The 26,207-nt window shown below is 45.0% G+C and overlaps 1 protein-coding gene across 1 annotated transcript; it reads left to right on the top strand.

Annotated features, from left to right (window-relative positions):
* The first annotated feature begins 40 nt into the window (after positions 1-40).
* Positions 41-25,769, top strand: LOC147894914 (diacylglycerol kinase 4-like). The gene is made up of 12 exons (XM_087383510.1): positions 41-524; positions 882-1,004; positions 1,106-1,243; positions 1,423-1,508; positions 1,615-1,705; positions 11,922-11,991; positions 13,028-13,110; positions 13,347-13,417; positions 13,732-13,809; positions 13,934-14,021; positions 15,936-16,052; positions 25,324-25,769. The coding sequence occupies exons 1-12, from the start codon at positions 84-86 to the stop codon at positions 25,483-25,485; spliced, it is 1,548 nt and encodes a 515-aa protein (XP_087239636.1). The 5' UTR covers positions 41-83; the 3' UTR covers positions 25,486-25,769.
* The last annotated feature ends 438 nt before the right edge of the window (positions 25,770-26,207 follow it).

The following is a 26,207-nucleotide window of genomic DNA, read 5'->3' as shown; positions in this document are numbered from 1 at the left end:
GATTTCGTTTTTGCTCTGCTCTATTTCTATTACTATTTCTCTCTCTTCTGCTGCTCTTTCTCGCATTGCCTCTCAGTCTCGCCATGCCTCCCCCCGACCTCCATGATTCTCCTCCTCCCTCCCATGGATCTCCTTCCTCCGACTCAGAACACCACCACCATCTCCCCCCCCCCTCCCCTTCCCTTCACCGTAGCTCCCGCCCTGGAGTTTTCTTCACCAACTCCAAAGAGGAGCGTGCAGAGCCCGAGACCTCTTCCCCCGTCTTGCCTTCCGGCCAAACGGATTTATCCATGAACAGTAGCGATGATGAGTTCAGACGTCATTGTGTCATCCCGAAGTACCTCAGGGAAGCTATGGCGACTGCCGTAATATCCGAACTAACGGAAATTTTGGCACCGATCGGTGCATCGGAATGGGAGAAAGCACCTCGACATCCTCTCATCGTCATGATAAACTCCAAGAGTGGAGGACGCCAGGGTCCAGCTCTCCGTTCCCTCCTGAACCATTTTCTCAGCAAGGAGCAGGTCTGTCGATCACTTTTTTGACTGAATTTGTGATGCACGCTTGTTCATCAAAATGTAGCTGTTTATAGCTCCAGGACTACCCCCTCTCGAGCTCGTTCCTCCGTGTTATTTCATTGTCTTCATGAATAAACAAAGACCATCCCTTAAAACGTACATATTCTTCTTTGTTCCGCACTGCATAACATCTACCCCCTTTAATTGTATTCCAGACGTTTGCGATCTAGACTTTTGCGCGTAATGCAATTTGCTTAACCAAAATGGAATCTGAAAGGAAGACACGCGCCACTTCTAATCACGCACTTAACTAGCTGGCTCGTATACTTGGCTGCCAACATTCCTTGTACTGCTCTAAATCAGGTGTTTGATCTTGCGACTACTCCACCCAAGAACTTTGTCCGCTATGGATTGCGCTGTTTGGAAAGGCTCGGTGAAAGTGGTGATCGCTGCGCCGAGGAAACGCGCAAAAACTTAAGCATAATTGCAAGTATCAGCACATTATGTCCTATTTCTATTAGTTCCATCATTGTGACATAGTTGCATTTGCAGGATATTCACATAATGACGTTCTCCGGGTTGTATAGGTTGCAGGAGGAGATGGAACAGTGGGTTGGGTGCTTGGAAGCCTGGCAGAGTTACACGTAGAGCAACGCCTACCTGTTCCCCCAGTTGGAATTATTCCACTTGGCACTGGCAATGACCTCGCTCGCAGTTTTGGGTGGGTAGGTTTGCATCTTCCACCCTGGGCTTCAAGGTTTCCAATCCAACAGATGATGAAGTGGACGCTTATTCTTGTTTTCATGATCTAAAACAGCTGAGAGCCTAGTTTGATACCTCAGGTTACGTTATAACAAGCATGTAAAATGATACTTTGTGGCTTTTGTTGGATTTCTATGTGTAGGGAGGCTCCTTTCCATTTGCCTGGCGGAGACCAGTGAAGAAATACATTCTCAAAGCTGCAAGAAGTCAAACATGTGAACTTGACAGGTATTGGCCAAAATATCACGCCTCCTAGTCTTATCAACAGGTTTTTGGCATCGTCAGGCTTTCTCAACTTTGGAGTGTATTGATTACACTGCATCCGATTATGCAGTTGGCAAGTAATGGTGAGGACAAGTTCAAAGTTGGAAGTGGTTGTTCCACATGCTCTTCATCCACAACATCATATACCTCTGTTTGTTGAGGTATTCTTGTCTTAGAAGCTTGGGGTTGTTACAGTCTTGGTGCCCCTTTTTGAATCTCTTTGTAACCATATACATTAAAACCAGTGCCTCGAGAGAGGTGATAGAGACTTAGCATGTTGGTCTGTTTAAAATATGAATCGTACAGTGGACGTGTGTTAATATGTGTGACCTGCGTTTACTGCGTTGCAATGCAAGCTCCAAGCTTTCTGAGAGAAATCTTGTTAACATTAGATCACATTGTTATTTGGTTTTTGTTTATGTTGTGTGTAAATGATTATGTTATCACATTAGTATCGTTACCATTGATGTAGGCTCAAAATTTTTTTTTTCAAAGAAAGGAACCTTCTATTAATGCTTGAAAGATTTCATACAAGACAACAGCCCTGAAGGTACTGAGTATGGAAAAAACCGGAAAAGGCTGAAAGAAAGAAAACGGCTTGTTAGAGAGAGACCCAGCTCACTCTGCCTAGGGGATCTTTGGAACTAGGGCTAACAGCCAAGTGGGGGGACTATACAGCCAATGAATCCCTCGTGGAGTGAAGATGTAGAAAACACTTGCAGGCCAAGCCTTGCAAAAATGAGCACGCTTCTCGATAGTCGTCCTGGAGCCTGGAGTTCCACGCTCCTAGGTGGACCGTAGAGTGTAAATGATATCCTGCTAGATGGCAACTAGGGTAGCCGAGGGTGGAACCGGGTGCTCACCCATCACAAGACTGCAACGAGCCACCTAAATGTTCCAAGCCGTGATGCTGGCTACCACCTTCCAAACACTGTCCTCCCTAGTAGGAGGAGGAGCTAGGCTGCTGTCAGGGGGGACTGCCTTGTGGAGTGCAATCCTCCGGATGCTTTGACCCTTTATCCGGTAAGGCTGGGGAGATCTCATCAATCTGAAACGCGTGTCCTCCCTCTGTCAACCAAGCCACCATCCCCCATGTGGTCTCTATGAAGACTCTGCATACGTGTCATGATCCCGAGGGCTCAGATGGTGACCTCTTGGATGTGGTCTCCCTCTAATGCCAAGCTCGCTTGGATCCACTCTCGCACGTGTCTCCGTGTAGGCGTGAGGTCCACAATTCTCCCCACAAGTGCCTTGTCATCGAGGGACTGAACTGCCTGCTGTACCCGTTGCTTGTCAGCTAGGGAAAGTAGAACCTTGACGGCTGTGGGATTCGAGGGTGCTGCTATAGAGCCCCTCTGGCCAGACCAAGGGTCACCACCACCACGGTTTTTCTTTCGCCTTCACAAGCACAAGTGCTCCCATTGCTGGGAGGAAGAAGAAAAAGGAAGGGTGAGGAAGAAGAGTGTCAGAGGGGGAGACGGAGACGAGGCTGGGTGAAGGAGGGGGCAAGGACAGAAGTGGAAGAGGGAGGGCAAGGAGAGCGGAAGGCGGAGGAAGGAGGGCAAGAAGGCGAGGAGGGAGAGGAGGGAGGGAGAGGCTGTTGGAATGGTCACCTCCCCATCTGTAAGCCCCCATATGAGGAGAGCATTGGGGAGAGAGACCTAGGGCAGTACCCCACAGGAAAAGAGAGGAAGGGGCTGCCACATGGACAGCATCAGGGCTGTCATGAGGGCAGCACACCTAGAGGAGACCCGAGACAGGTGGCGCAACTGTACGAAGCAGTACGGAGGGTGTACAGACTCGGGACAGGTGGCGCGCAATTGTATGGAGCAGTACGGAGGGTGTGCCAACCCGGGACAGGTGGCACGCAGCTGTACGGAGAAGTATAGGGCTGGATGAGGCCTAGTGGAGCAGCAAAAGAGGTTGCCATGAGGCAGCGACCTGCCTTTATATTGGCTGGGCCCTTGCTGTCATCCTGCTTCAACAACACGTATCCACTTGCTTGGTACTATTTCTTTGTGTTTTTCAATAGTATGCTTATTAAGAAATGAAATGTTTTCCTACTGTTCAGTTACGGTCAATGGGGACTAGGTCTAGCATTTGAAGGTGGACCCCCTTGCTTGGGGTTATGGGCATTAGTGACCCACAAGAGTGATGGCCTCTCTTTGAGAGGGACATCTGGAAACCACACCCCACGTGAGTACCCAAACATGGGACCAATCAAATGCACAGATTGCATACTGACCTAGGAACCATTCAAGAGAATGTTGCCTGAGCTTTGGGTGTGGGCCTGGCAGCATGCCAAGAGTAATGGAGATACAAGATAAGACGACAAACAAATGAGCTCAGTATGGCTCAATTATGACCTTAGAGTACGTCAATAGACAGTCCAAGCTGTTGCGAACCTGTGGATGCGATCAGAATTAATTCTGACAACTTTGAAATTTTAGAGTTTTTGGGAGTGACACGTGGCAGACTGCCACATGGAATCTGAGTTGGCAGGTCAGTCCACCTGTCCCACTCATGTGGCAGCATGCATGGCAAGTGGCAGGGCATGCAGGCCAAGTGTTTGGCCCCAAATTTGGTAGAGTTGGGGCAGGTTGTGGGCTGTCCTCTTTGGGACTGTCTGGGACAAGTGTCCACCTTCCACTCTAAGCCTGGGGGGGGGGAGGGGGGCTGAGCCTATAAAAGAAGGCCTCTCCCCTTCATTCCCTACATGAACAATTTGTAACTTTTCTTCTCCCTCCTTTTGATTGATGCAGCAGAACCTCTCCAGCTCCTTGGGTGCAGCCAGCTTCTCCCCAGGCCATTCTCTCACCTCAGCAGCACTTTCTCTCTCTACAGCAGCACACTCTCTCTCTACAGTTCCAGCCCCACCTCTCCAGAAATCTGCCCCCTCTCAGCTCTTCTGGAAGAGCAGCAGCATCCTCTCTCCTTCTCCTAGCCTGGAGCAGCCAGAGCCCCTTTCTCTCTCCTGCTGCAGTCTTTCTCTCTCTACTGCAGATTTTCTATCTCTACTGTTCCAACCCCTTCCCCTTGCAGAAATCTGCCTTTCTCTGCACCTCTGGAACAGCAGCAGCTCCTCTCTTACATCCCCTCCCTTGGGATCAGCATTGGCACTCTCTCTCTATAGCTATCACTTCATAAAGGCTTTCTCTCTCTAGCCTACAGGCTGTTTTTTCTCTAAGCTGTTTTCATTCCAGCCCCATTTTCACACTCTCCTCACCCAAGGTAGCTTCAGAGGCATCAAGGACTTCATCTACAAAAGGGTCAAGTCACGAAGGGAGCCTGTATTGTTAAGTTTATCTCTTTTACAGCACTATTTCATGTTGTTTCTACTATCTTTCTAGAAACTAGTGCTTGCCTCTAATGTTGGATGTAAGTGGTGATTGTTGCAGGCTTCTTCCTTGTGGATTGGGCAAGCCAAGAGTTGAAACCTGAGCTTGGAGTCCTCCTTTTTGTTGTCTACCTTGTACATATGCTCTTGAGTCTTGTATCTAGGTCTTGGGCTTTCACTGAGTTCATCAGTTTAGAAGGTGCATTGCACCTTGGTCTTGTATCTCCATTTTCAAGAATAAAGTGAGCCTGGATAAGGGGGGGGCCCCCGTCTTGGCCCCTCAATCATATTTCCAATGATGTCACTTTGTGTTTAATCTGTATAAGTCTTAATTCCTTAATTGCAATCTCTTAAGCTCAAGTATATGTGTTTGGCAACTCGCAATCATTTCATTTAAACGCCTCTGCAAAATCTGTTGTCTGAATTGATAGAAAGCACCGAGTAGTTTACATTGGTATCAGAGCTTAGGCAGTGGTCTTGTACTCTGTGCTTTCTCTTGTTGAGTCTCTCCTTCATTGAGTCATCTTGTCATCATGGCAGCCAATGGACCTGACCCTCCTTCTAACCTGCATAAGTTGAGTGCTCTCTTGTCAAACATCGCTCAACAGGTTCAAGTGCTAGAAAGCAACCAAGCAGAAACTCATGACGTAGGGCCTCAATCCCAAGGAAGAGGCCGTGCGGACAACAACTCCAACAAGGAGGGAAGATCATCGTCTTCTTCCCCTCCTCGAGGTAGACGGCGTCATCGGAGTCTATCTCCTTCGAGACATCCACGGAGACGAAGGTATGCAAAGCATAAGGTACCTCTTGGAGATAAGCTCTTCAAGTTTACCAAGTACAAGGGAGAGGACAAGCTCGAGGTCTTGCTGGCCTGGATCTGAGACCTCGAGTATTTCTTTGAGGGGGACGAGTACGAAGACAAGGCGAAGATCCGGTTTGCCGTCCTGCACATGCAAGACCGTGCTTCACTCTGGTGGACAGCTATGGTCAACACTGGACAGCAAGCCCACACCTGGAAGCGCTTCAAGAAGAACTTGATGAGGCACTTCCTGCCTAAGGAGTTTAAGAGAGATACAATGGTGCAGTGGGACATCCTCTGCCAACGCCAAGTAGAGAAAGTCAGTGAGTATGTTGATTGTTTTTGGGATACTTTGTTAAAAGTTCAAGCATTTAGTAGGAAGGATAGAAAAGAGCAGCAAAGGAAGTTCTTTGCTGGCCTTCGGTATGTCATTCAGCATGAGGTGGACATTGCCACTCCTACTTCTCTCGAAGACACCATCAACATCGCCTTGAAGGTGGAGAAAAAACAGTCTTTCTCCAACAAGCGGAACGGCAGTAGCAACAAGCGGAAGTCCCAGGGAACCTCTTCCAAAGAACAAAAGGGTAAGGAGACAGCAAAGGACGCACCAAAAGAGCAAAAGTCAGCCAGCCAGCCTCCTTCGAAGAAAGCAGCCCGCACTTTCAGCTCATTGTCTCCACAACAGAAGCAAAAGTATTACTTCGAAGAGCGGTGTTTCAAGTGTGGTGAGTGAGGCCACAACTTCTACGAATGCCCTCAAGCTGCCAAAAACAGCAGCAACAAAGAAGCAGCCCCCAAAAAGCAGTTTTGGTAGTTAACAAGGTGGAAGCACCTCCAGAAAAGGGAGCTGTAAACGACACCCATAGTTTGTTGAAAACATGGGGTCAGGTAAAGGATCAATTCGCTTTGTTTTTGTTCGATAGTGGAGCTACTCACAACTTTATTTCTCATGAGATGGCACAGAACTTGGAGATAGCCCCAGAGGATGAAGGAGAAGCCTTGGAGGCAACTGCAGCCTTCAAGAACCAAGAAGAGAAGGTGTACCCCATCATCGGCAAGCTTCGGGTACACATCCAGGGGTACTTGGATCATCTACCCTTCATGGTGGCACCACTTCAAGGATCAGATGTAATTCTCGGCATGCCCAAGTCTATAGTATCAGATAGAGACTCAAAGTTCACTAGTAACTTCTGGCAGGCTTTGTTTGAGAACCTTGGAACTCTTCTAAGTTTCTCCTCAGCTTTTCATCCTCAAACGGATGGCCAAACTGAAGTTACGAATAGTACACTCTTGGATTTGCTGAAATTTTATGTGCATGACTAGCAAACCTTTTGGGAGAAATTCCTTCCTCTTGTGGAGTTTCCTCCACTGGAAAAGCTCCTTTCGAAATTGTATATGGTAGATCTTTACCAACTCCACTCATGCAAACAAAAGAGAAAATCTTTGCCGCTGATCAATTCATGGAGAATAATGACTCTGCTTATGCCACGGTTCGAGCAGCCATTCAAAAGGCATAGGAGAAACAAAGAGCAGCTGCAAATAAAAGACGGAGGGTGTTTGCAGTGAAAGAAGGCCAATGGGTCTTATTGAAATTTGAGAAAGCCCGGTTAAAAACCAAAGTGGGCAAAAAGCGCATCTACTTCAAGCTATCCTTTCGATATTATGGTCCTTTTCAGGTGTTGCAGGTAATAAATGATGTCTCAGTCCGATTGAGACTTCCAGAGCATTGGAAGATCCACGATGTCTTCCACGTAAGCTTGGTGAATGGGTCTTATTGAAATTTGAGAAAGCCCGGTTAAAAACCAAAGTGGGCAAAAAGCGCATCTACTTCAAGCTATCCTTTCGATCTTATGGTCCTTTTCAGGTGTTGCAGGTAATAAATGATGTCTCAGTCCGATTGAGACTTCCAGAGCATTGGAAGATCCACGATGTCTTCCACGTAAGCTTGGTGAAACCCTTCATTGGGGAACCACCTCAAGAGCCCACACTAGACGATGCACTTGAAGTAGAGGACACTGAGATCTTGTTGATCCTCCCAGAGCAAATTATTCTGCATAACTTCACTACAGGACGTCGAGGCACGACTCGCAAGATGTACCTTTTGAAGTTCAGAGGGCTCTCATCCACCGATGCATAATGGGTGGACAGAGCTACATTTCAGGAGTGTCCTGAAATCCTGGATGCTTATGACGAAGCATTTCAGTTGAGGACAACCGAAGGGAATGTCATCCTGCTTCAACAACATGTATCCACTTGCTTGGTACTATTTCTTTTTGTTTTTCAATAGTATGCTTATTAAGAAATGAAATGTTTTCCTACTGTTCAGTTACGGTCAATGGGGACTAGGTCTAGCATTTGAAGGTGGACCCCCTTGCTTGGGGTTATGGGCATTAGTGACCCACGAGAGTGATGGCTTCTCTTTGAGAGGGACATCTGGAAACCACACCCCACCGGAGTATCCAAACATGGAACCAATCAAATGCACAGATTGCATACTGACCTAGGAACCATTCAAGAGAATGCTCCCTGAGCTTTGGGTGTGGGCCTGGCAGCATGCCAACAGTAATGGAGATACAAGATAAGACGACAAACAAATGAGCTCAGTATGGCTCAATTATGACCTTAGAGTACGTCAATAGATAGTCCAAGCTGTTAGGAACCCGTGGGTGCGATCAGAATTGAATTTTGATAACTTTAAAATTTTAGGGTTTTTGGGAGTGACACGTGGCAGACTGCCACATGGAATCTGAGCTGGCAGGTCAGTCCACCTGTCCCACACATGTGGCAGCATGCATGGCAAGTGGCAGGGCATGCAGGCCAAGTGTCTGGCCCCAAATCTGTTAGATTTGGGGCAGGTTGTGGGCTGTCCTCTTTGGGACTGTAGCCCACCAAAAATCTGGGACCAGTGTCCACCTTCCACTCTAAGCCTGGGGGGGGGGGGGCTGAGCCTATAAAAGAAGGCCTCTCCCCTTCATTCCCTACATGAAAAATTCATAACTTTTCTTCTCCCTCCTTTTGATTGATGCAGCAGAACCTCTCCAACTCCTTGGGTGCAGCCAGCTTCTCCCCAGGCCATTCTCTCACCTCAGCAGCACTTTCTCTCTCTACAGCAGCACACTCTCTCTCTCCAGTTCCAGCCCCACCTCTCCAGAAATCTGCCCCCTCTCAGCTCTTCTAGAACAGCAGCAGCATCCTCTCTCCTTCTAGCCTAGAGCAGCCACAGCCCCTTTCTCTCTCCTGCTGCAGTCTTTCTCTCTCTACTGCAGATTTTCTGTCTCTACTGTTCCAACCCCTTCCCCTTGCAGAAATCTGTCAAAACATGAAGGTCAACTTGGGGAAACCAAGGTCATGATCTTCAACACCAACGATGGTCATCTTCAGCTTGAGACATTCACACTTGCAGGGGAGTTGGTTGGGATAGTCACATTCTATGTATATTTGTGATGCACTATACATGGGTCCCAGTGTTAGCTATGAATCCTGTGCTGCTAACATGTAAATTGCATTCGCTCAGACGTGCTTTCATTTTGTTTGTGCTCTGGGCTCTATGGAAGCAATATGCCTATTTTTAGATTGCCTAATGGAAGCATTCGCTTAGTGAGAGATGGACTCGGTGTGTAAACTACTTGGTGCTTTCTATCAATTCAGACAACGGATTTTGCAGAGGCGTTTGAATGAAATGATTGCAAGTTGCCAAACACATATACTTGAACTTAAGAGATTGCAATTAAGCTGGAATTAAGACTTATACAGCTTAAACACAAAGTGACATCATTGGAAATTGCAATATGATTGAGGGGCCAAGACGGCCCCCCCCCCCCCCGCCCCCCCGCTTATCCAGGCTCACTTTATTCTTGAAAATGGAGATACAAGACCAAGGTGCAATGCACCTTCCAAACTAATGAACTCAGACCTAGATACAAGACTCAAGAGCATATGTACAAGGTAGACAACATAAAGGAGGACTCCAAGCTCAGGTTTCAACTCTTGGCTTGCCCAATCCACAAGGAAGAAGCCTGCAACAATCACCACTTACATCCAACATTAGAGGCAAGCACTAGAAACAACATGAAATAGTGCTGTAAATGAGATAAACTTGACAATACAGACTCCCTTCGTGACTTGACCCTTTTGTAGATGAAGTCCTTGATGCCTCTGAAGCTCCCTTGGTGAGGAGAGTGTGGAAATGGGACTAGAATGAGAACAGCTCAGGAAAACAGCCGGTAGGCTAGAGAGAGAAAACCTTTATAGAGTGATAGCTGTAGAGAGAGAGTGCCAATGCTGATCCCAAGGGAGGGGATGTAAGAGAGGTGCTGTTGCTGTTCCAGAGGCGCAGAGAAAGGCAGATTTCTGCAAGAGGAAGCGGCTGGAACAGCAGAGAGGAATTCTGCAGTGCCCCCTCTCAGCTCTTCTGGAATAGCAGCAGCATCCTCTCTCCTTCTCCTAGCTTGGAGCAGTTTTCTCTCTCCTGCTGCAATCTTTCTCTCTCTAGATTTTTGGAGAGGAGGGATTGGAACTGTAGAGAGAGAGTGTGCTGCTGTAGAGAGAGAAAGTGTTGCTGCGGTGAGAGAATGGCCTGGGGAGAAGCTGCCTGCACCCAAGGAGCTGGAGAGGTTCTGCTGCATCAACCAAAAGGAGGGAGAAGAAAAGTGACGAATTTTTTCATGTAGGGAATGAAAGGGAGAGGCCTTCTTTTATAGGCTCAGCCCCCCAGAGTGGAAGGTGGACACTTGTCCCAGGTTTTTGGTGGGCTGCAGTTCCAAAGAGGACAGCCCACAACCTATCCCAAATCTACCAGATTTGGGGCCAGACACTTGGCCTGCATGCCCTACCATTTGCCATGCATGCTACCACATGTGTGGGACAGGTGGACTGACTTGCCAGCTCAAAGTCCATGTCGCACTCTGCCACGTGTCACTCCGAAAAATCCTAAAATTTCAAAGTTGTCAGAATTCAATTCTGATCGCACCCACAGGTTCCTAACAGCTTGGACTATCTACTGACGTACTCTAAGGTCATAATTGAGCCATACTAAGCTCATTTGTTTGTCGTCTTATCTTGTATCTCCATTACTCTTGGCATGCTACCAGGCCCACACCCAAAGCTCAAGGAATATTCTCTGGAATGGTTCCTAGGTTAGTATGCAATCTGTGCATTTGATTGGAACCCATGTTTGGGTACTCAGGTGGGTGTGGTTTTCAGATGTCCCTCTCAAAGAGAGGCCATCACTCTTGTGGGTCGCTAATGCCCATAACCCCAAGCAAGGGGGTCCATCCTCAAATGCTAGACCTAGTCTCCATTGACCGTAATTGAACAGTAGGAAAACATTTCATTTCTTAATAAGCATACTATTGAAAAACAAAAAGAAATATTACCAAGCAAGTGGATACATGTTTGTTGAAGCAGGATGACATGGTGTGCTCACAAACCCTCATGTACTTTGCTCATTTGTAAGAAACAAAGAAGAATGAATGAATGCGAATTGGAATGCAAGTGCACATCTGTTGCTTAAAGGTTAAACAATTATTGGAGAAAAGGGTATTTAATTCATTCCACCATCTCTGTTCCTACTATCGGCAAATCAATAAAGAGCTATGCATTTAGAGGAAACAAGCAGTTGTAACTTGAATGAAGAGAATTTGGACTACTTTTTGATTAGCCTTCTCCTTTAGTGATAGCCTTCGTCATGGCTGAGTCTGCCTTTCACCTTCGGAGTGCTGACAGAAACTCAGTACAAAGACTTTGTATAAATGGATGCTCAAGTTTGTGTGTAGGTGTGGATTTGTATGTGTGAGAGCATATTTTTATACTATGGTCTACACCCATTGTTGGGCGCTGATGACGTCAGTGGGGATGTCATAGTAGCTAGTCCCTACTATGCGTGATGGAGTTTAGGTTTTCAACCTTATGAGTGACTATCATGAGATTGTAACTGCACTATGTTGTGTTTTTAGAGGATGAGTTTGGGAATGTTCCTGGATTCATCTAGGTATATGCATCTAGAGGAAACAGCCTACTCAACCATGTTTCACTGAACTTTTGAATAATCAGGATTTAAGCAAGTTGGCCGGCATCTTGTGGTTGAAACCGTGCTGGTAAAAAATTGCTGTGTGGTTTTATTGAATCCACATCTAAAATTTAACAAAATATTTTGTGCAACTACTAATAGTTAGTCTTGTTCATTTGCCATTGGGATAAGTTGCTAATCCTGTTTTTGATTTGTTTATTATTTATGTTACAGGATAGCGATTCTCAAAATGATGATAATGACACATCATTTGAAGGAGTTTTCTATAACTATTTTAGCATTGGTATGCTTCAAATTGCTTCTCCCTTGTAAATATTGTATTTATGTTTCCCTTTAGTGGTATGCAGTGTTATAATATTTAAAGTGGAGTGGACTAGACTCTGTAGCTGATTGCGTGTTACTATGATTTTTTGCAAGGATTCACTTTGTAATCTAGCTGTTTATGGTTGGTTGATGGTATATCATATGACTTTAACATGCTAATTCAGTATTTATGTGGATAGTTGTTATGCGGCAATTTGCTCCATGAAATTATTTTGTTGTTGGAGGTTGGATTGACCATTTTAGCTTTTGGGTGCCTTAGTTTAGGGTTGAATTATCACGAGTGAGCACATCTCACAATGAGCTATATAACTTGTGATGTAATGCGAATCCTCATAAGTGCTTCTTTGATGAAGTTATGTTTCTGTATGATGTGATTTACTTTTGTATGTGGCCTGAGATCATGCAAAATGACAATTTAACTTCAGAGATTGGCCAGTCATATTTTAATGGTCATTGTTTCATTGGAAAAATGTGATAAATAAGGGTGTTTACTACCCATGATATCTGGCCTTGCAAGCATAATAGTGGAAGTCAGAAGGGTGTCATTTGTACAGCCTGATTAAAACACCAGTTTGGACAGAGCTCTTTCATGATTCATCGTGAAACCACTTAGTCTCTCGTGGTCATGTATGTTTCTTTTGGTGCTTAATCCCGGGATGCAAACTTATGGTTCTATGTTTTTCCACTATGTTTTTGGCATTATTTGTGGTTGAGGAATGTGAATATACTTGCGTGTTTCAGTGTATTCTGAATGAAACTGGTTTGGACGATTTGAGAGCTCTCAAATTTAGAAAGTTGATCCTTTTGGTTTTGCTTCTGTCCCTTTTGAATGTGAATTGGTTTGACAAGTTGCTGTAAGGATCGTGGTAACTCGTACATAGATGTCTACATAAATGTAGAAAGTTGATCCTTTCGGGTATGCTTCAGTCCTTGATTTTTTAAAAATTATTTCAATCCTTTGCTCTATAGGCATCCATGTCTACATCTCTTTGCAGGAATGGATGCACAGGTGGCTTATGGATTTCATCATTTGCGTGAGAAAGCACCCCAGATTGCACGGGGTCCCATTTCAAATAAAGTAATGGATCACTTTCTGTGCTGGATATGGTGATTTATCTGCAGATATACTTTAATCTGATTGCTCAATCGTATGCTTTTTTATCTGCTCAACCTTCAGCATTGTGCTCCTTGCATACTTTTCTTGTTTTAGGCACTACCTTTGTGATCCCTTGCTTAGGGCTTTGCACTCAAATGCATAGTGAGCAAAGCTTATCCTCTTACATTTTTTAAAGCACCTCATGTTTTTTGTTGCAGTTGATCTATTCTGGCTGTAGCTGTGTGCAAGGGTGGTTTTGCACACCTTGTTCAGCGAACCCACGTGCAAGGTGATCTTTTTTCCTTCAATATCTTGATCTGTTGCTGGTGAAGTGAATGAGTTCAATTATAAGTTGATTTATAGTTTGTATCCTCACAATAGCAGACTTCTCTCTGTCAACTGTGTTTATCATTATTAAGGCTGGCGGAAGTCCGTGGTATGCTCATTTGTATGCTGGTGGAAACTGCTGTATAATACATTATATATATTGTGATCATGCTGCTCATTTTCTGAATTTGCATATGGCCCTTCTGATGTCACTCCGAGAATGAAGCAGATTATGCATTGGCCTGTGTTAATCATGATAACACAACTTGTTGACAGGGGTTTACGCAATGTTATGCGTCTTCGTGTGAAAAAAACTCTGAACAGTGATTGGGAGCCAGTTGATATACCACCAAAGTTCGCTTCAACTTCTTCTATCATGTCTTGGAATACAGATAATAAGTTTGAATTTATGTAATTGGTTCTTTTCTATCCTTCTTTCACGCCTGTTGTATGCTTAATTTGAAGGTAAATTGTGCAGTGTGCGGGCAGTCATCATACTAAACCTTCAAAGTTATGCAAGTGGACGAAATCCATGGGGCCACCCTGATGACGATTATAATGTGAAGGTGGGTCTGGATAATGGCTTAAGATGGCCTCACTCATAAGCAGTTTTTTGCATACATACGGTCACAAATTTTTGTGTGGCTCTGTCAAATCTTGATAACCTTATCATTAAATTTTTTTCTAGTGTTAAGATCCTGTCTCTAAAGCATTCTGTGTATGTGTGGGGGTGCATGTTATGCACCCAAGTAGCACAAGTGTGGATGCTAAAGAAGATGAAAGCTAGAATAGGGAGACACTGCCCTGCCTGGATGTATCATCTGCAGCACACTAGCGAGTAAAAGATGCTAGACCACCCCTAAGCCCAGTGGTCACCTATTAATTGTGTACTAGCAGCTGAATCAGTGTGCTAGTAGGTTAGGAGTGGCGACCTCTTTCTGATGCAGTGGACCTTGAAGGTGGGTATTGGGCCAGTTATGCCTTTGGCGCACCGTCGCATGGATATAGACAATGTCTAAACCCACACCAAAGCTATAGAAATGCATGATCAGCACACAGGCTTGCACACATAGGAAGGGCTTCTTTTGCTGCCCCTCCTGCCCCCCTCCCCCCTTCCCTAACGCCCACCCTGTTCTCTCCATGAGTGTCCACGTTGGTGAGTTGGGATGTACATGTTCTACATGATCGCGAAATGTCAGCAGCTGCAAGCAATAGCTGATTTGTTGCAGCGGGCTTTGGTGGGTCAATCAGTTGACATTCTTTTGATCTAGGAGCATATGTTCTCAGCCTTGGACATTAGATGACAGCGCTGTCTCTTCACGGGGAGAGGTCCATAGATTTGGTCCCCAGCAGTGGGCATGAGCGGGGGTGATCGTATTTCACTAGCCCAAACTCTGGCCTGCTAGGGAGAGCTCATTGGAGGACGGATGGAATGCATCTAGGCTGGCTACTCCAGATGCTCGGGATAGTACAGCCACTTGTAATGATGAGAGACTACAGGATTGGAATCGTGAATGTGTATGCACGCACTTGCTGGCAGCAGTGGCCTCCTTTCTGGAGAGGGCTTTTTGAGAGCCTCTTGGATGTGGACTTGTTGCTTGTTGGAGGAGACTCAAACCATCTAGAGTTCAAGGACGACAAGCAGGGTGGAGCCTCCTTCTCGGCGAGGCCTTCATTAGCACTTGGGAGCAATTCATCTTTGTGGTTGGTGGTTGCAACCCTTGGTGCGAGGCAGACTTTTCTAGATTCCCAGATGCATGAGAGACTCCACAGATTCCAAGGATGAGGGCATTGAGAGTCCTCAGTCCAAGGAGGAGAACAAGGCCCAATGGGCCTTGGAAGGTGCAATGGGGTGGAAGGAGAGTGGGGGGTTGGATCCGCGTTCCTAGGTGCAGCTACAGGGCCTTTAGTGGGAGCAATGGCTTAGATGATGAAAGAAAAGGTTTGACAGCCCACAAAATGGGCTGTCAAAGGCATGGAAGGAGGCAAGTGAAAGGAGAGGACAAGGAAGGAGTAAGGGAGAGTGTGGACGAGGAGGGGAAGCAAAGAGGGGCAGATGGGTGAGGTTTAGGAGAAAGGACAAGCAGTGCACAAAAGGATCTAGGTAAGCTCCCTGCTTAGCAATCACTCCATGTAAAGACAAGGAGCACACACTCCTAACGCTCATTGAGTTGTCATAGAGGATCTGTGCATAGCCTCCCTCCTCCAGTTGTCACCCGTTACACTTCACAGCTGATCTGAAAATGAGAGAGAGAGAGAGAGAGAGAGAGAGAGAGAGAGAGAGAGAGTTTGTTTCTTTTGGGATTGGTACCTTGTACCCACATGCACAGTTTTGCAAGCTTCTTTTCTTCATATTTTCAATGTCACATCATATTTGGTTTTGCTTCTCGATCATTTTTGCTCTGAGCAATGTTCTTTTGACCCTTGTTCTCTTTGCCAATCGTTCTTTTGTATCTGAATTTGCTCTGATGTATTTGCAGAAAGGCTTTGTAGAACCGAAGGCAAATGATGGGCTGCTGGAAATTTTTGGTCTGTTTGATGGCTGGCATGCATCGCTTGTCATGCTGAAACTTCACTGTGCCAAGCGACTTGCTCAGGTGGTGCTCTGGTCCTTTGATTTGCCTTACTTGCTATTTTATGGCGGTTCCAACTTAGCAAACAATGGATGTAAGCTAATGCACTAAAAGATGTGTAGATCTAAGAATGCTGCAATTCCCAGGCCTAATTTCTATACATGGGCCAAAGTTCTTTGTCTTACTTTCTTGCCTCTTTCATGTCATCCAAACTCACGGACACACTCAGGCAGAGGTTTTCCAAGGCTTAGTGGGCAACTACCATACAGCATGAAGGCATCCGTGTGGATGGGGATGTCATAGGAGCTAGTTCTTGTGCATGACTGACTTAATTTCATATTTTTAAAAATTGAATAAATTGATTTATACTATATCTACACCCATCATGGGCCGGTGATGACTTGGGTGGGATGCCATAATAGCCATCCCTGCTGTGTGTGATGCAGTTGATGATTTTCAACCATGTGGGTGACTATCGTGAGGTTAAAACTGTACTATTTGTTGTGTTTAGAGTGAACGTGGGCGGATTTATATAGTTATATATAATAAACTGGTCTCCGATCGCTTCAAGTTGCGAGGAAGACTATCTCTGGATGACAACCACTTGCTCTGTATTGTTTCCGGTCCCATAGGCCGATTTTTGGTCTTCAGAGGACGATAATATATTCTTCTTCTTCTTCTATTTAGAAAAAAAGGGGGAGGTTACTGGCTAAATGCCAAGTCCTACGCAACGGAAGTATTACCCTGAGAACGCAAGATACATGTATGCAATACAACTCAACACTAGGCACTTTACACAGAGGACAGCTCAGATCTGGAGAAGAACTTGATGTAGAGCCAAAACAGAATATATATATCATGGTAGATATTAAGTACAAAAACTGCCAGCAAACTGTACAGACACCTTCACAAAACAGTTACCAAGGTACTGTACCAAAAAATGGAGGTGTTCGCTGCACCCTCTGAGGTAAACTCTCCTTGTTCTGCCACGTGTCTCCGTGTAGGATTCAGTAGCTGCTCAAGGCTGAGCACCTTCATGCACTCCTTGTGCTTTCCTATAGTTGTACGTCTGCACCTAGGTCAGTTTGTCAGTGTTAGGGACTTAGGCTCTATTTCAGATGCCGACCACCACAAGATGGCCAAGGTCAATCACCTAGGACTTGGGGGCAATTTAAAACGTGGGCTACCAGGTACTCTTGATCCTTCACCTTTTCCAATTTGTCTTTGAGAATCACCTAAGAAGTGCTTATGCATTCTTGTGCCTGACCTTGACTAATCCTCATGGCAAATGTTGCATTTCCACTTTGTACTACTTATGAACGTAACTTAGGGCCTTAGCACATGGATGGGGCTAGCATGGGTTTAGGATGGGAATATTTTTTGTCATCATTACTCCCATCCTACACCAAGTGGTCTAGGATGGATTTAGAATGGGAGTAGCTACTTTTTCTCCCATCTTGGACCATGGCCTCTAGACCCTGGAAGCCAGAATGGGTTCCCCTTTTTTAGGGATTCAAAAACATGGAAGGATGACATGTGTCCTTGTCCCCACAAGGTCCCCACCTCTTAAACACATGAAATGATGCCATGTGTCCTCTTCCTCCTAAACCCATCCCTAGTTCTTTTTTTGTTAGCACATGGTGGGATGGGAATAGGATAGAAATATGCATGGGACCACTTGGGACCACCTTTTTCTATTCCAGCCCCTTAGTCTCATGCTTTTGCAAGATTTTGACCATGTTTCTTTGGAGTTATGATTGCTGTCCAGGCAATAACAAGAACATGTTATATGAAGAATCTTGTATAATTAGTAGATATAGCCTAACTCAATACAATACATCACACAGACGGCATGAGACGTCAAAAGGCCCGGTGACAGGCTAGACTGTGCAGGCATAAAGCGTGTGATAGATCGCTGTTTGGAGACTGGAAGTGTAGTCTATCGTGATCTCCTTGCGACGGCTTTACGCCTAACAAGCGCCACAGTGACCCCTGTTGGCTCGTACCGCAGGTCTGAACATAGATGAGATGTTAGCTAATGTGATTTGTGCGTCTGTCCTTTGTCGAATGTGTTGTGTCTCGGTCTCGAGGTCTTTGATTTGCTTGCTATCCATGATCAAGGGGGTAGTGTGCTCTGTGTGGAAAACTCTGTGATCACATTTTGAGATGAGTCCTGATAAGGCCCTCTTTCCTTGTCTCTGTGATCTAATGAGACGCTCTTTATGTCGAACCGCCTCATGAATGAAAGCGACGATGCACCTCTGGTTTGGGTATGAGAGAAGTTTAGAAAGGGGCCCGAAGCCATCTCTGAGAGACAGAGGTATCGCCCACGGATCTCGTAGTAGACAGGGCATCGGAAGGCAAAGTGCTGCTTTGACTCGATCTCATGTTGGTCACACAGTATGCAGATACGACTCTTTCTAGGTATCCCCTTCGCTTGTCCACTCTGGATACGGAGTCGGTGTGATGAAACATGGAACTGCCCAATGGCAATCCTAAGCGAGTGTGGTAGGTGGATCTGAGTGTACCTTGGCGGGTCAATGAAACCCTTCTCGAAGATGCGTAAGCAGTGATCCCTATAGAAGCTGAGCTGCACAAGGAGCTCTCTCGATGCCAATCAGGTCTTGAATGTGTGTAGTTGTAAAAGATCCTCTTTGATGATCTGGTTGAACTCATTGGCCTGGAACGGGACAAATGCGGCATCAATGCTATACTGGAAGAGTGGCAGCTTGTCCATGGGGAAACTCAGTCTCTCGAACCATTTGCATGTGTGTGCATACTAACATCTTTGATCGCCCTCACTGCTAATGCCATAGAAGAGGACAATGCCAACCAAGGAATCTGCGTTGCCCTATAGTACAGGAATCATAGTCTCGCATGCGGTATAGTTAAGTGATAGTTTGGAATGCCACATCTAGAGATGCCCCAAACTCAGCCTGAATGATCTGATGGGGAACCGAAGGCTTGTTGCGGATCATCCGTGATAGCAAGAGAACTTGTAATCACTTCACTCGAGTCCACTCTGTATCGGAGACTTCTGGCCCCTAGCAAGGGCTGCCATACATGTCTGCAGGTCGAACCAAGGAGTCGAAGAGGAGAACCTTGGTTTGTGGGTCCGGAAAGTGTGAGTGGAAGCACAGTCTCTCCAATCGGGCAAGAGAGGCATACCCTCTGCTCAAACGGGCCTCCATCGCAGGTCTCATCGTGAAGATAGGGCCAGAGAATAGAACCCCCAGGTATGTGTATGATAAGATATTCTCAACCAATGATTTGTTAATAGTAAAGTGCTCTTTGTGCATAGCTGCCCGGGAGGTGTTGAAGATCCTTCAAATCTTCAAATCATGGGACTCACAAAAGGCCAGTAGTGCATCTAGATGTCTTTGGAGCCCCTTCGCGGATGAAGATAAGAGCACCATGTCATTAACATATAATAGAATATGGAGTAAGGAGCCGGCAAGAGAGCATCCAACTCCCCCTACGGTCCCCATAAAAGACTCGAACTTGTCTACATACGGTTCCCATAAAAGGCTCGAACTTATCTATCTAGGTATATGCTTCTGCCGTATTAGCGGACATGCAAATTTCACGTTGTGAAGTTTTCGTCCAAGTTGCAGCCTGCTGGTATTGCGATAATTCTTTCTATTTTAAATGGTGCGTTGCCCTATCAGCTAGATTTAGATTTAGATGCTCGTTTGGGAGAGACTAAAATGAAATCATTTAGACTTCACAAGCAGTTGTAGCTTGAATGAAGAGATTTGGACTACTTTTTGATTAGCCTTCTCCTTTAGTGCTAGCCTTCGTCATGGCTGAGTTTGCTCTTCACCTCCGGAGTGTTGACAGAAACTCAGCACGAAGACTTTGTATAAATGGATGCTCAAGTATGTGTGGGTGTGTGGATTTGTATGTGTGAGAGCATACTTTTATACTATGGTCTACACCCACTGTTGGGCGCTGATGACGTCAGTGGGGATGTCATAGTAGCTAGTCCCTGCTATGCGTGATGGAGTTTATGGTTTTCAATCTTATGAGTGACTCTTGTGATATTGAGACTGCATTATGTTGTGTTTTTAGAGGATGAGTTTGGGAATGTTCCTGGATTCATCTAGGTATATGCTTCTGCCGTTTTAGCAGACATGTAAATTTCACGTTGTGAAGTTTTCGTCCAAGTTGCGGCTTGCTGGTATTGCGATAATTCTTTCTATTTTAAATGGTGCGTTGCCCTATCAGCTAGATTTAGATTTAGATGCTCATTTGGGAGAGACTAAAATGAAATTGTTTAGACTTCACAAGCAGTTGTAGCTTGAATGAAGAGATTTGGACTACTTTTTGATTAGCCTTCTCCTTTAGTGCTAGCCTTCATCATGGCTGAGTTGCCCTTCACCTCCGGAGTGCTGACAGAAACTTAGTACGAAGACTTTGTATAAATGGATGCTCAAGTATGTGTGGGTGTGTGAATTTGTATGTGTGAGAGCATATTTTTATACTATGGTCTACACCCACTGTTGGGCGTTGATGACGTCAGTGGGGATGTCATAGTAGCTAGTCCCTGCTATGCGTGATGGAGCTTATGGTTTTCAATCTTATGAGCGACTCTCGTGAGATTGAAAGTGCATTATGTTGTGTTTTTAGAGGATGAGTTTGGGAATGTTCCTGGATTCATCTAGGTATATATAAAGGCCAAACAAGGTCGGAGAAAGTGGGCAGCCTTGTCGGACCCCGATGGTGATCATTATCTCATCTGTCCATCCACTGCGTCTGAACTTTGTTGGAAACCCTCTCGTATAATGTCCTAACTGTCTTACCAGTCTTTAGGTTAGGAGTCCTAAGTGTCCTAGGTGACTTAGGGACACCCCTCCCCCCAAACTAACCCCCCCCTCCAAAAAAAAAAACCTTTTATCCAGCCTCTTTCTCACTGCCATTTCGGGGCCTTTCCCAGCCCTGTTCGGGCTTATTTGGGCCACATTTTGCAGCTTCTTCATCGATCTTTCTTTCGAGATTGGGGTGCTGAAGTCTTCTGCCGAAATCTGGCTGGTCGATTCAGTGGGCTTGAGCTGGGTGGGATTGACATCCGCTGCAGCAAGCCGAGCACGCAGGTTGATAGCTTCCACGCGGACCAAGCATTTGGCACAGTGGGACAGCAACAAAGCTTTGTTACATACTATGGGACAGCCACATGCCTATGGATGGAACAAGGGGCAACATGCCTCTAGTTTTGGGAAGCTTATGCAGGACTTTGGCCAACATGCAAAAAACTTGGGGCAGCTTCAATGCATGGGAGATTCACAGCCTAATGGAATCCTCTTGATTACCATCCACAATTTGTTGTACCCCATTACATTGGATGTGTTGCATCGAGTATTTTCTCCTTTTGGGCTTATTCAGAAGATTGTCATGCATCGGATTTTAAGTGGTCTGCAAGCTGAACTACACTATGTGTCACATTGCAAGCCGAAACAGCTTGCAAGGTCGGGATATATATGATCGTGGTTGTACCTTACATATTCAGCTGTTTGATTCGACAACGATGTCCTATGCTAACTGTCGCGACACAAATGCCATAGAGCAGCCAGTCGTTGGAGCTATGATGCCAAAGGCTATGCAAGCCTATAAAAGTAGACACCCAACATCTGGGGAGAATGCAGTCAGGCCAATGCTTGTAATGCAGTCCAGCAATGTTATTCTACTCCTTGACATGCAGCCTAACAATGCTTTAGAGACATGGATGATTCCTTTGGATGCAGGACAAAACTATGGTATTTGTCAAGTGATTGCAGCTGCAAATACTAAAGGATATTGTGGGGAGGAGTGTTCTAATGAAAATAGCAGCGTAAATAGCTATGAACAGCAAGAACCAAATGCTCTCATTTCAGGAGCACCCGAGGGTATGACGGGAAAGCAGCCCATGCTTCCTCCTATGCACCAAAAAGATGGGAATGGGAAGGATATTGATCCACCCAAAGAGTCTCTTGGAGCTATGATTCCTAGAGGAGCTATGCAGCCCAGCCATGCTATGCCTCTCCCCAGTACACAGCCAAGTCATGCTTGAAAGCCATGGAAGTTGCCTCTGTATGCAGGACAAGATTCAGGCGGTTACAACTGCACATGCAAAAGGGTTTTAGGCAGCCCACATGATGGCAGAAGCCTACATAAGAGTGACAATGAAGTAGGCCTAATGGTTGAAAAGATAGATGATGAGCAAAGCAATGTTGAGAACATTTATGATAGAAAACAAGATGCAGATGTTGACCAGCAAGGTAAGGATGTCCTCGTGCAGTGTACAACACGCCATAATTATTGTTGCCATGTATTGACACTTGCAAAATTTGGGACATAGTTTTCAAAGGGCAATCAAAATTTGAACTCTTCAACTTACAGGACATGTCTATGAAGCACACAACAGAGATGCATTCATCTAGGACTGAACTTAGTGGTGGGAATGGAAACCAGGCCAAGAAGGGTGACAATCCTAGATGGCATATATTCATGACCAGTAGGAATACTTAGGACACTTAGTCCTATGTGACACCTAGGACACTTAGTCCTAGGGTCTAGGTACAAGTACTTTGTACCTTTCCTTTTCTATTACAACTCAGTTGACGTGACGGTTGTATCTATCGACTCTTTTGCTTATCGATCCTACAGTGGTATCAGAGCTGCGTTTTGACTCGTTCCCTGCTCCTTGACTTGCACGAGCTCCCTTGAGCCTACTTGCTCCTCCATCCGTACAGTCCGTACGATTGTACGGACCCACGTACAAACAAGCGTGCACTCAGGAAAACTTGCCATACGGAACAACCAGTACCTGAGTCACCCTTCGCCGTCGTACAGACCGTACTTTGCCTGCACACAAGACGACTGTAATGTGCCGGCTCTGTACTACGCTCCGTACTGCACCGTACATCTCTCCGTACAAGCGTACGGAAGGTCTAGTGCATGTTTCGTATTGCATTTAGTACTTGCACTGCCCGTACATCGTACTGTGTGGTACCCTTTCCGTACAATTGCACAATGTGCTCCGTACTTATCCCGTACATGCATCCGTACATTGGATTCCATACTTTTTCGTACAGCATACTTGCATCCCTACAGCCACGTACTTACTTCCGTACACTGCACTCAGTACCTACGCCGTACGTTGTACTCGCACCATACTTGTTCCGGGATCCCCGTACAGGTTTGGCACGTGTGAAAGCTGTATACTGGACTTTCTCAAAATTTGGGGCTTTTTCATTTTGCAAGACATTTGGGGTTTTTTGGTATATTATCGTTAGATTTGCAAGATATTAAGACAAGAAATTGGGGCTTTTGTGTTGGGAGCTCAATTTCAATTGGTGTTTGGGACAGTAAATTCTACTTTTGTAGTTTAAAGCCTTGAGGCTATACATTGGGTCAGATTATCAGACATTGGGTCAGATTTTCATACATTGGGTCACATTTGTAAAAAAAAAAAAGATCTCAGCAAAATTTGGGGCTTTTTTGCAATTGCCATCTTTTTGGCCCATTTGCCCTCATTAAATTTGGGGCTTTTGCGATATTTGCTGTTTTTGCAGTGAACATTGCCTGCCACAGTCATATTTGGGTAAGATCTGCATTTGCCCTTTGATTTGGGTTGGAAATTTGTAGATATTTGCTGTCATTTTAGGACAGCCAGCTGATAGCCTTGATGCTTTTGAGTTTTCAGGTGTCTTTTAGGGATACAAACAAGTGGTAAGGAACAAAAAGAGAAAATTTCTTAAAAACAAGCAGCTCGAAAGTTTCAAGGAGGTAAAACAAAATTCCAAGAAGTTTTTTCGGAAGTTACATGGCACTACATTCAAAAGAGGAAAGCATCATGAGAGGACATGATATCGTTTGTCAAGGGCCTCTATGAAAGAGAAAGAAAGAAGTTGATTCAAGTTTTTGGAAGACCGATACTACATAGTCATAACAACTTTATCATCATGATCATATCAAATCAGATGCAATGCCAAGTCTGATCAGATACATCAGATACCTGAGTGGAGGCCCCAAAAGGGGAGATGATTATGGGCCCGGTAGTAAGTTGGGCTGTACTGGCATGAGGTCAGAGATAGAACATTGGTGGCTATTTGTGGATGTGGCTCGTCGTAGCCTCTTGATGATGGCTCTGCGTCTGACAAGGGCCACAGTAATCCCTGTTGGTCCTGCTCTGGGTCTTGAACATGGATGGGATGTCCCCAGTGAGTCCGTCCTCTGTCGAGTGTGTCGTGTCGCGCTACCTCGCCGACCACCCCTGCATCATGACACAAGCCTGCACTGTCAGATTTGTCAGACTTCGTAGCTTTAGACTTGACGTTCTCATCTAAGGACTAGACACTTCCTACCAAGAGGGATAGATACATATGTGCGTGTTTGTGTAGCTTGCCAGTGCTGTAACCAAACGCACCATGACACAGGCCCGCACTACCGGACTCATCAGACCTTGGACCTATCTAAGGAGTAGACACTACCGAGGGACCTTGGATTACATAGAGGGAGAGATCACTAGCGTGCATACCCTTTTCGCCATCACCCACACCATTCTCACGACATACTGATCACTGGTGTTTCTCACATACTGCCTCCACATCATTAGGTCGAGTACTAAGCATTATAAGCTACCAATACACTGTGGTGGCTATCTAAATATAGATGTGTAAGTGTGCATGTGCATGTGCATGTGCCCCTAGTCTCCTGCAAGCCATAGCTTTCAGCTAGCGGGCATATCTACGATTTTGATTTTTTATTTAGTGGCTATTTAACCTTCTCTTGACTCTCGAGAAGTTCAATTCAAACTTCACATTACTTTTTTGTTGTTTGAAATATTTGATATATGGAGGAGTATTTATGATTTGAATTTGCAAATTGCGAGGCTCGACATCACATTTTTGGCCCTATTGCAAATTGCAATATCTTTGCTTTATTGAGTCCTGGCCAGCGATTTTATCTTTATATATATGATGTAACCTTTTTTACTGGAATGACAGTTACTGCTCATTGTATTAGGAAACATTTAAAAATTTCCACCCATTGAGGGATTTGAAATGACAAAACACTCTCCTTTCCTTGGAAAAGTCTCATAACATTTTTGAAACTGGTTTAATATTTCCTTCCCAGCCATCCTCTCTCCTGCCCTTTCCTCCCTTTCCCCCCCCTTCTTTCTGGTAATTAATGTGTGACACAAATGTACCCAAAACATTTGTGAATACAGAAGTACATATGCATGTTCTCTGGGCCCAACTGTTACAACATAGGATGCTTGAGTTTTTATCATCCACGATTGTGTGGCTATATGCAGGGCAGTGCATTACAATTGAAATTGGTTGCTGATAAGAGACAGCGAGCCTACATGCAGATGGATGGTGAGCCTTGGCGGCAACCTCTCAGTGAGAGCAAGAACTCTACAGTAATTGAGATTAGTCGCGTGTCCACGACCTCAATCATGCTGAAAGGAAAATGAAATTCAAACCCAAAGATCCCTTCTCATAAAAACACCTTGAAATCCCATTATTAATTTATTTATTCTTTTCCTTATTACATAAGGCTAACGTGCTGCACCTCAACATTCCATCATTGTAAAATTTCCAAAGGAGGGTAGGTGAATAAAGAGGTTGTAAGTGCTCAGGAGTCAATGTATCATTCTACATTTTTTATGGCATGCATAATGCAGGTTTGGTATAAAAGAAGTTTGCATTTGTTTTTAATTTTATCTTCACAACTACAAGCCAAGGCTGCTCCTCATTAACCAGGTATCTGAACTACTGTTCTTCTCAAGGCTTTCTTTTGTGGAATGGTGTCTGTAAAACACCCTGAGTTCCGTTGTGGAGTGTGACATTACTATTTGAAACTTTTTCTGAGTTTGTTAAATCTGTTGCGTTCCAAATTACAAACAGAGAAACTGGGGGTCAAGAAATAATTGTAAATATCGCATGAAGTATCAAGGGATACAAAGATTATGCTCAGTATGATATTATTTGTTAAAGAAATGTAAAACATAGTATTATAGCATGTGAGTATTCTTCATGTCCCACACCTAAAATTCTTTAAGAAGCAAAAGCACTTGTTGCTTGTAAGTATGCCTCATCCCTTCATGTTTTGAAACAGTCTTTGGCGTGTGAGTATTCCTGTTGTTGTTACTCTAGAACTTCCTTAAGTGCACCACTCGAGAATATTCTTAAGAGC

This window comes from Dipteris shenzhenensis, chromosome 13, assembly GCF_047967505.1.
Source record: "Dipteris shenzhenensis isolate YYH24624 ecotype China chromosome 13, Dip_SZ_1.0, whole genome shotgun sequence".
In the NCBI taxonomy this organism is placed as follows: Eukaryota; Viridiplantae; Streptophyta; class Polypodiopsida; order Gleicheniales; family Dipteridaceae; genus Dipteris; species Dipteris shenzhenensis.
This window is presented reverse-complemented; position numbering and strand designations above follow the sequence as displayed.